This window comes from Vicia villosa, unplaced genomic scaffold, assembly GCF_029867415.1.
Source record: "Vicia villosa cultivar HV-30 ecotype Madison, WI unplaced genomic scaffold, Vvil1.0 ctg.002052F_1_1, whole genome shotgun sequence".
NCBI lineage: Eukaryota > Viridiplantae > Streptophyta > Magnoliopsida > Fabales > Fabaceae > Vicia > Vicia villosa.
The window spans coordinates 211,438-222,938 of record NW_026705822.1 but is presented as its reverse complement, the minus strand read 5'-3'; the positions used below and the strand labels follow the sequence as shown (position 1 = coordinate 222,938).

General features: G+C 30.4%; 1 protein-coding gene across 1 annotated transcript; it reads right to left on the bottom strand.

Moving 5' to 3' along the window:
* Positions 1 to 5,650: 5,650 nt before the first annotated feature.
* Positions 5,651 to 7,911, bottom strand: LOC131637591 (alpha-L-fucosidase 1-like). Its single transcript, XM_058908190.1, has 3 exons — positions 7,133 to 7,911; positions 6,664 to 6,903; positions 5,651 to 6,455 (listed from the first exon to the last, which is right to left on the bottom strand). Exons 1-3 carry the CDS (start codon positions 7,678 to 7,680, stop codon positions 5,765 to 5,767), a joined length of 1,479 nt encoding a protein of 492 aa, XP_058764173.1. The 5' UTR covers positions 7,681 to 7,911; the 3' UTR covers positions 5,651 to 5,764.
* Positions 7,912 to 11,501: the final 3,590 nt, after the last annotated feature.

The window sequence follows — 11,501 nt, the reverse complement described above, 5'->3', positions numbered from 1 at the left end:
TATGGATGTAACATTCTTGGAATTTGACCATTTCTACTCCTTTGCATCATCCAATTCTCCCCTTCAAGGGAAGACACCAGAGGATGAGTTGAAATAGTTAACGTTTGATTGGTTCAAGGATATTGATACACCATCAACTAAAGCTTCTAATTATTCTTATCAAACTCAAACATATCAAATGGGAACTGAAGTAGAGGTATGCCCTCCTAAAGTTGAAGGATCAAAATTTCCCCTCTCTCTAGTACCCAATGATCCATCTCCTAATAATATCAATAAGATAAACTATTTTATCTCTCCTAATAATAATATTGATATCTTTGTTAGGTATGAACTATCTTACATGCATAATCGAGGAAAACCATCGAAGCGATACTCCCCTGAAGAAGAGGATCGAGGTATCCAATTGCTAATTATGTCTCTATGAAGGACTTAGCTGAACCCCTTAAGAAGTTTGCAGCTGAGTTATCTTCACACAATGTACCTAATAAGGTTAGAGACGCCATTGAAGAACCTATATGGGTTCAAGGTATGAATGAAGAAATGCAGGCATTATACAAGAATAATACATGGACTCTTGTTCCTTTACCAAAAGGAAAGAAACAAGTAAGGTGTAAGTGGGTTTTCTCTATCAAGTGCAAACTGGTGGGTTTATGGAAAGGTACAATGCAAGACTAGTAATTAAAGACTTTACACAGACATATGGTGTAGACTATCAAGAAGCTTTTTCACCTGTGGCCAAGTTGAGCACTGTTAGAGTTCTTTTATCTCTTACAGTAAATATTGATTGGTTGTTGCACCAGTTAGATTAAAAAAATGCTTTTCTCCATGAACACTTGAAAGACAAAATATATATGGATATCCCTCCAAGAGACATGACAAATTATAAGACTAGGGTGGTGTGTAAGTTGCAACGCAGTTTGTACACCTTAAAGAAATCTCCTGGAGCATGGTTTGGGAGACTAAACTTGACAGTGAAAAAATATGGCTTCTAAAAAAGCAACACATATCATACTTTATTCTTGAAACATCGCCAAGTTAAGGTTACAAATTTGATTGTGTATGTAGATGATATGCTTATTATAGGAGATGACTCTGAAGAAATAGCAAAACTTCAAAAAAATTTGGTAACAAAATTTGAGATGAGAAATCTAGGTGGACTCAAATATTTTCCAGGTATTGAGGTTTCTAGGTCGAAGAAAGACATCTTTTTATCTCAATGAAAGTATATCTTGAAGGAGTGAAAAACACTCATATATGGGGGGATTGAACAAGTGAAACTTCAAAAACTTGGAAGATAAAAACAATGAACACAATTATTTTTATCCTGATTCGTTGTTAACCAAACTACTCCAGTCCACCCCTGACAAGGTGATTTACCTCAACTGAGGATTTAATCCACTAATCCAACTGATTACAATGGTTTTCCACTTAGATACCCTCTAAGTCTTCTAGAGTCTACAGATCACAATTTGATCACTCTAGGAAATCTTTTACAATCAATGTAAAATAAATGTTTACAAGAGTTTGATTGCTTCTAATAAAGCTGTAATCACAACTGTGATATTTCTCTTAAGTTCTAAACTTAACACTCACTAAGATATTACAAAGTTTGTGAGGTTGAAGATGAAGTTCTTTAGCTTTTTATTTTGACAGCGTTTCTGTAAGTTTTGCGCAAGTGTTCTATGTTGCTTCTGATCCGAACTTCTATAAATAGGCGCTTGAGAGGAAATGACCGTTGGGAGCATTTAATGCTTTGCGTGAATAGTACAACGCTGCATTTAATGTTTCACGCTTTTGTCAACTACCTCGAGCCATGCTTTTGCTGCTTTTACTGACTTTGCCTTTTGTAGCTTCTAACATTCCTTTTGTCAGTCAGAGATTTGACATTTCAGCCTATCATCTTGTACTTTCTTCTGGACTCAGATTTGTAGATAACAACGTTTGAATATCAGAGTCATCAGCTTTGGTGCAGAGCATCTTCTGTCTTCTGACTTTGAAGAGCTTTGAGCGTGATACCATCAGAGCTTGTCCTTCTGACTTCCATTCTTCTGATGCTTTCCAGTTCATGTTTTGATTCTGCAGGACCATCTTCTGATGTCTTGCCAGAGCATGTTCTGATGAAGCCATCCAGAACCTTCTGGGTCAGTGCTTCTGAACGCTGATTTGTGCATACTCTTTATATATTTCCTGAAATGGAAAACTTAAAGGATTAGAGTACCACATTGTCTTATACAAAATTCATACTTAATGTTATCATCAAAACTAAGAATATTGATCAGAATATTTCTTGTTCTAACATATCTTGGATCTTTTGTCCAAGGTTGGGCTACTAGACTATAAACCTGTAGACACTTCAATTGTCCATAATCACCAAATTGGATACTATCTAAACCAAGTGTCAATAGACAAAGGAAGGTATCAAAGATTAGTTGAAAAAATTAATTACTTATCTCATACACGACCAAATATAGCGTATGCGGTAAGTGTAGTAAGCCGATTTATGCACAGCCCGAGTAAAGGTCACATGAATGCAATAATTTGAATCATGCGTTACTTGAAGTCCTCACATGGAAAAGTTTTAATGTTCTCAAAGACTAATCATGTATAAGTTGAGGGCTATACAGACTCAAACGGGTAGGGGGTATCGCCAACAAGAAATTCACCTCATGCTATTTTACCTTTGTTGGAGGAAATTTGGTTATATGGAAAAGTAAGAAACAAAAGGTTGTAGCATTATCAAGGGCTAAAGCATAATTTCAAGGGATGACTAAGGGTCTTTGTGAGCTTCTCTGGCTTCGAAGACTGTTAATTGAAATTGACTTTACTCTGAATAGTGTGACAAACCATTTTTGTGATAGCAAGTCTGCAATTGAAATTGCTCATAATTCGATTAAGCATGATCGGACAAAACACGTGGAAGTAGATCGACACTTTATCAAGCAAAATTTTGAGACCAAGATAATTTTGTTTCCATTAGTTAAATTTGAAGGTCAGTTGACAGATATACTCACAAAAGTTGTATGTTGCAAAGACTTCTATAACTCACTTGACAAGTTGAGCATTCGAAATCCCTATGCACCAACTTGAAGGAGAGTGTTGGCGTGAGCTGTTTATTAATATCATAGAAACTATAATAAGGAATATAGTTATTAATTACTTTGATTTTGGGTATAATTAGAAATAAGAGTGTATATATATATATATATATATATATATATATATATATATATATATATATATATATATATATATATATATATATATATATATATATATATATATATATATATATATATATATATATATAGGAGACGACTCAAGTGAGAACAATTGGTTATTATGATAAATGAGAACAATGAATCATAACCATTAAATTTTTATTTGTTGATTTTAATGAACTTGATTGATTTCTCTTTTTAAGTTGATTTAAAATAAATATTAAGGATCATAGAAAGAGAAGCCAATCCAGTCCATTAAAATCAACAAATAAAAATTTAATGGTCGTGATTCATTGTTCTCATTTCTCATAATAACCAACTGTTCTCACTTGAGTCGTACCATATATATATATATATATATATATATATATATATATATATATATATATATATATATATATATATATATATATATATATATATATATATATATATATATATATATATATGACATATCATATGAGAATGACATTTTTATGTGAAAATATTAGAATGAATCTGAACCATTAGATTTTAAAATAAATGGTGGATATTAAGTGTCAATATTTTTTTTCTCTTTCCTCAATATTTATTTTAATAATGGAGGAGACAGAAAAAAAGATTCACACTTAATCTCCACCATTTATTTTAAAATCTAATGATTCAGATTCATTCTCCCATTCTAGTATAAATTAACCATTTTCACTAGATTCACTCTCCTCATATATGCCCTAATATAAATTTACAAAGCAAAAAGGACTAAATTGTCTTTTCATAATCCAACCATTTTATTCAACTTCCAAACAAACCAAAATGCAACACATGTCTCCAAATCTTTCACTTTTCAAATTATCATTTTCCTTTTCTCTCTCCAATATTTTCACTTACATTTTAATTTTCTCTTTTTAATTTTTATTTTTTTAAACATAAATAATTAATAAATTGAATTAACATAATTATTTAACATATTATTTTTAAATATCAAAATTATTCATAATTATTAAAAAAATATTTTCAAATTACAATATTTCTATGTTCTCACTGAAAATTATCAGCAAAATACTTATTTTATTTAGCAATTGTTTTTATTTGAGACACAAAATTCTTATTTTCAAATGTTAAAATTTTTATTTTTCTCACAGGGCACTATCAATAAAATATCTACCTGTTTATTTAAATAAAATCTATATCATAATATATAAATTTGTAACGGGACACGATTAGTTAAATTCACGCAATTTTTTTTTTTATAAATATTGCTTTCAATATTTCTATTTTCTCACTGAAAACTATCAGCAAAATGCATATTTTATTTAGCGATTGTTTTTATTTGAGACACAAAATTCTTATTTTCAAATGTCAAAAGTTTTATTTTTCTCACGGGGCACTATCAATAAAATATCTACACGTTTATTTAAATAAAATCTATATCATAATATATAAATTTGTAACGGGACACGATTAGTTAAATTCACGCATTTTTTTTTATAAATATTGCTTTCAATATGCATTTGAGTATAAAACCATCATACAAAATTATTCTAACCTATGCAAATGTATGAATATCATTATTCTTTATACAATTATATTTATCATTTAATATTATAAATATCTAAACTAATTATATATATAATATCAAATAAATGTACCCGTGCCCGCACGGGTGATTTACTAGTTTCTCTCTTGTAAACGATAGACAAAAATAATATGAAACTGACGTATCAGTTTTACACTAAGATCTTTAAGAATCCATGTCATCAGACCATTTAAAACTAATGTGACATTGAGGCCTTAAATGACCTCTTTCACAAGAATAATGACAAATTACTTTAGGAGAATGATTTCTTATATTCTTTCTAGAGTTACAGACATTCCTTTAAAAATCTTGTCTTTTATCACTTAAACTTAAATAATCAATACTAAATGAGTTGTTGAATTGTGTTAATTGTCCTTTTAGATATTAATTTCAAGTTTCAAATTAGGACAAATATCACACTGAATTACATCAACCCTTACTACTAAAGTTGGAGAGATATTTAAATGATTATAAACAAGAGAAGCATGATCTTTTATTAATTCTAAAGCACTTTTAAGTCAAAATTTCATCCTCAAGTTTTAAAATCTTTTTATTTTGAGAAAAAAATTTCTTAAAATATTTTAAAGCATCGTCATGCATTTGGTGGAAATCCTTAGAAAACTCATTATACGAAATTGAAAGTAAAAATGGGTGTCTAAATCAATTAAATCCATGTCTTTAAAACATGAATTAGAGTCGGTGCTAAATGGTTGATCCTCTAACTAATTTTATGTTATGGTGTTGTTTATAGGAAAACAAGTATTGTTTTTCAGATGACAAATGGCCAAATGGATATAATGTGAAGATGCTGAGAAATTTAGACTAGAGAGATGGTTTGATAAAAATGAAAATTGAAAGAAAGTTCTTTTAAATTCACAACATTCTAAGTATGAAACATTCTCTTGTTCTTTCTAGAATTTAGATAAACAATTCAACTAAGTGTTTATAGCTTAAGTGATTATCATAAATTCTTATAAGCTGAATTATTTCTTCATGTGGCAGTAAACCTTGAATGCCAAAAAGGATCAAAATACAAACCAATAGAAGAAACAAGAGGAACACCTCTAGCCTCTATGAATCTAATCCTCACAACATGAGCATGCACAACATCTCCATCAAGCCTATGAAGCCTCTTGTAACCAACTGTTGTCCCTTGAATTATCAATTTACCATCCACATAAATTTCATATCTTTTAATCCTTTGACCAAATCCAATTGCTTCTTGTATTCCAATCACATTAAATCTCAAATCTCCATCATTGCCCCAAATTTCAACCCAATGATCCTCCTTTTCCTTACCATCTTCACATGGTGCCCAATATGTCCCCAAATGGTCACTATCCAACATGTTTTCTGGTCCAAACCCTCCCTCTTTTCCTCCTCTTTGGCTACTAACTTTAACGTAACAACCTTCAGCTATGTTCTTATGAAAAATTGTATCGATTGCTGTTCTAAATTCTTTTAATCTATGAGCATCATTTTCGGATATAAGACCGGTTCTATTAGGTGGTACATTTAGAATTAACACACAATTTTTACCAACGGATGTGTAATAAATATCAAGTAGCTCACTAAGTTTTTTCGGTGATTCTGATTCGTGCCAAAACCATCCTGGACGAATCGATACATCACATTCTGCTGGTAGCCAATCGGTTCCTCTTGGATCGCCTGTGTTCAGATACCTGAATTTTTAAGCAATAATGCACTAATTATTAGCTCTAATGTACTACCTCCGTTCCAAATTATAAATAAGACATTTTGAGATCAGATAATTCAAATGTCAACACTAGTTTCATACAATTAAATGATATTGACCATCGATAACAAATGTATCTGATCTGTATATATATTGACCAGATACATCAATTTGTTGAATAAAACAACACTTACTGCCCTATGTATGGACTTCCAATTGTAAGAGAACTTCGATTAATGGTAGACCAACACGTGTCCCCGGCAATCCCTGCTTCATTTCCTACCCATCTAACATCAGATCCAGCATCTGAGAAAATATTGATAGAACTTTGCAACTCCTTCACCATTGAAAACCAATCGGAAAAGTAATACGTCACATTTTGTGCCTTTGGATCTTTGAATCCATCGAACCAAATTTCCCTTACATTTGGATATCTAAAAAATATATAACATAATGTTATTTTCCAAAATGTCGCTACAAATTGATCCGCATGATATGCAATAAAACCTACATGCAGAACTAAAATCGGCTCATTTTAAAAGTGAGCTGATAGCAGTACTGCATGCAGATTTAATTGCATACGATCAAAACATGCAGTTGACGTATCAAATCAAACAAAGCAATTACAATATACAATATACAAAAGAGAGATTTGAAACTCACTTTTTAAGAAGCTCTTGCAACTGCCCTAAATAATATTCATTGTAAAGCAAATCATGACCGTATCTAGAATCATGTCTATCCCAAGGTGAAAGATAAATCCCAACATCAATTCCTTTATCACTAGCTGCATTCACAAACTCTTGAACAACATCACCTTTACCATTTTTCCAACTACTACTAATGACAGAATGTTTAGTATACTTAGAAGGCCATAGACAAAATCCATCATGATGTTTCGCAGTTAATATCATCAACGAAATACCCGCTTCTTCTGCCACACTAGCCCATTGCGTTGTGTTGAGCCGAGTTGGATTGAATATCGATGGATTTTCATGGCCTGTACCTCGTTCTCTGCCGCTGAATGTGTTGACACCGAAATGAAGGAACATTATGATTTCTCTTTGTTGCCATTTTAGCTGTGAGTATGTTGGGAGTGGGAGAATCGGTAATGGCGGACTTGCTACTAGTTCTAGTAAAGAACTGCATGGATTGTTTAGTTGGAGTAATAGTGTGATAAATAAGAAAAAAGAACAACATAGTTTAACCATGATGCTTTTGAATCAAGATATTATTCTTGTTTGGTTTGTTGAAAATGTTGTGAATGGAACTAATAGAAAAGCACAAACATAAATGTATATAAAAAGATAGGCACAGATGGAAGCATCTTTAGAGCACAAAGTATGCAGATTCAGGACACATAATGACAATCAGTTAAAGCATCTTCACAGCACATCATGATAATTTAAGAAGCATATAAAATGGACTAATGAGAGAGCAGACAAGCACAATGCGTGTATCGGATAAGAACTTATGATTATTTTTCAAAACAGATACTTTTCAACCAATGCAAGATCAGTAACATGCTAATTACATTATTGGTGACATCTACTTAGACAAAAAGGTGACTCCATTTCATCAAAACAACTTGATCTTCAGAAGTAACAAACAACACTTTGAAAATGAGTTCCATGTAAAATTGTGAGATACATATGAATTTTATTTAATATGAAAGATTATCAGAATAAAAGTGTTAGAATGATTGTTATTAACATTCTTCTAAAATTGAATATTCATGAAGTGTTATCAAACAAATAAACTATGACAAGAGCTATGCTTCCTTTGTTTACTCCTCTTTCTTGATTGATACGTCGAATGATACCGTAAGATTAGACCACTTACGAATGCTGTTGGGTGTCCTTAAACATGATTTCAGCTTGTTAACTTGTTCATTAGCAACAAACTCCAAGTTATCATCTTTCTTAGCCATTTCCAAGCATAAACCTCCTTTGTTTTGATTTTGATAATATTGTACAGCTAATTGGTAAGGTGTAAACTCCGAATTCGATTCATCCAATGCTTCATGTTCCATTGATCTCTTCTTAATGTCTTTACAAATTTTTACCTCAGTCCTATCATGTTCCAATGATCTCTTCTGAAAGTCTTCACAACTACTCACCTTAGTCCTTAGCTTATCCTTTCCTTCCCAATCATCATATTTATATTTGCAATTATCAACATGATAGTTAGGAGAATATTGGTTTAATTGTGAAAAACGGGTTGAGACACGTGTCATATTAAGATTCACATTATCAACCTCAACCTCAACCGAATCTTGACCCATATCATCTCCGAAACAAGTGGGTTGAGCCCAACTAGTCGAGGCACGTGTCATATTATGATTCACATTATCAACTTCAACCGATATTGAATCTTGATCCATATTACCTCCGAAACAAGTGGATTGAGCCCAACTGGTCGAGGCATGTGTCATATTAGGATTCACATTATCAACCTCAACCGATACTGAATCTTGACCCATAACATTTCCGAAACAAGTGGGTTGAGCCCAACTGGTCGAAACTGGACTCATGCTAGGCCTCACATGAATATCTTCAAACCAATTGGACCTAACCCCATGTTGTTGATGAAAAGAGAGTGAATCATTATTGTGTTCTTTGGCTTTTAACAAGTTATAGATTGTGTGATTTGGAACAATAAGGAACACATAACCAGGAACCAAAATTGACTCAGGTTTGACCACAATCCAAGGATACTTAAAAACATCTGGCCTAGTAATTGAGTGTCTTGGATTCCTTCTCATAACCTCTAATGCTATAATTGGTTCTCTATGAATCTCAATGAATCTACCAGGGTGCACCAATTTTAACACTCCTCTCTCTTCTTTGATACTTTTCATTCTCTCTTGCTATGTGAAAAAATAAAGATTAATTTTTTAAAGGTAATTATTAGGTTGCTTAGTCTTTTCCTTTTATTGGTAAAATATGTTACTTCATGACAAAAAAATAGGCTAAAAAAGTTCATAGAGATATCAGATATGGTCTTTGGAGAAGAAAATTCTTGTTCTATGAATTTTTGTTTTTATTGGATGACAACTCAATTTCGTATAGAATGGAAACTGTTTATTTGTTTCTTCTTTTCATCTTTGCTATATTTAGCTGAAAAAAATCGTTTGCTAAATGAGTTATGCAACCTATGTAGTAGTACATGTATACAAAGCAAATTTCAATAGGATACTCGATGTTTGAGGACAAAATATTACAATAAGAAATCTCCAAGTTTCAAACCTTTTGTATTAAGAGAAAAAATCCAATATAACCAATGACTTGGAATATTACCTACCATTCATTTGTCTACTCTTAACTATGTTTCTCACCCATCTCGCTTCATTGTATAGTTTTTATTTATTTTTTATTATTAACTCCTTTTTTTTTTTTTAGTTTTTATATAATCATGCGTTTTAGTATAAACTAGTAATATACCCGTGCGTACGTATGTGTAAAAATCAGTGGTGTAAAAATTAGTTGTGTAAAATTGTATTGTAAATTAAGAGTTATGTTTATATATTTTTAGTTGTTTAAAATCTAATTGGTTGTGTTATGTGACACTTCATAAAGTATTTCATTCACATTTTCAACATTGAAGACAAATGCGAATGAGTCATAATTCAACACCTACTAAATAGCAAATTATCTCGAGAGTAAGAATGAATCGATTCTTCAATCATATTACAATGAAAAAATTGGAATACATATTAATATTTAAAACATTTCATCATTGAAAGAGTCAATTTATGTATGTCTTTTTGTCTAGATCTAACTAATTGTGTCTAGTGTCACTTTATCAAGTGCAAATTAACATTTATGCATGTTTTGTTATTTGGATCTAATTTGTGGCGTCCCATAACATTAAAAACAAGTGCAAATACGTTTAAATGATGTTTTTTGAAATAGTATTGAGATGAGATGTCAATCAATTATAATCAATAAAAATATGACAATAATATAAAGTTTAAGATAGTTGTAATAATTTGAAATAGATGTGACATAGATGTGATTTTGAGAATGATTTAGTCAAAATAAAAAAAAGTTATATAACTTCGATCGATAGAATTCAAAGTTATAATGAGAAAGATATAATATGATTTTGAGATAGATATGGTGAAAATCATAGCTAAATAATCTTATATATAATTGTCATTTCAGTATTTATATAGAATTATTAATTAAAATAAAATAGATATTTTGTGGATAGTATCCCGTGATAAAAATAGAAATTTTAACATTTGAAATAAAAATTTTGTGTCTCAAATAAAGACAATTGTTAATTAAAATAAAATAAGTATTTTGTTGATAATGTCCTGTGAGAAAAATAAAATTTTTGACACCCATCAATAAGAATTTTGTGTCTCAAATAAAAACATTTGTTATTTAAAAAAAGTATTTTCTTGATAGAGGTCCGTCAGTAAAGTAGAAATTTTGATATTTAAAAATAATTTTTTTAATTATTATAAATAATCTTTTAATAATCATAAAATAATTATGTTTTCGGTTGAATAAATTTTTACGTGTTTCTATTCGTTCCACTAAAAAAGATTTAATTTATTAATTTATTTATGTTTAGAAAAATAAAAAGGAAAAAAGAAAATTGAGAGAGAAAAATTTAAAATGAAAGTGAAAACATTGGAGAGAGAAAAGCAAGAGAGACAAATGTAAGTAGAAGTGAAAAGCCAAATAAATATGGAGAGAGAAGTGAGATAGGGTGTGAATTGAAAAAATAGAAAATAAGAATTTGAATTTGAATTTGAATTGAAAAATTTAGAAAGAGACAAAAAAAAGAAGAGAAAAATGTGTTGCCACATGGCACCCTAGAATTTTGTATGCAATGTGATTAAAATGATCATTATGTTATTACTTATATGTCTTTTATGAGTGTAAAAAATTTGACAAAGAAGGATAATTTAAGAAAAGTGGTAGCATATTCTATTAATGACTAATAAATAGTTAATTATTTTTATTTTGATTACCACAAATATTATTATCTTAATTTTGTTTTCTTAAAAGTAATTTGT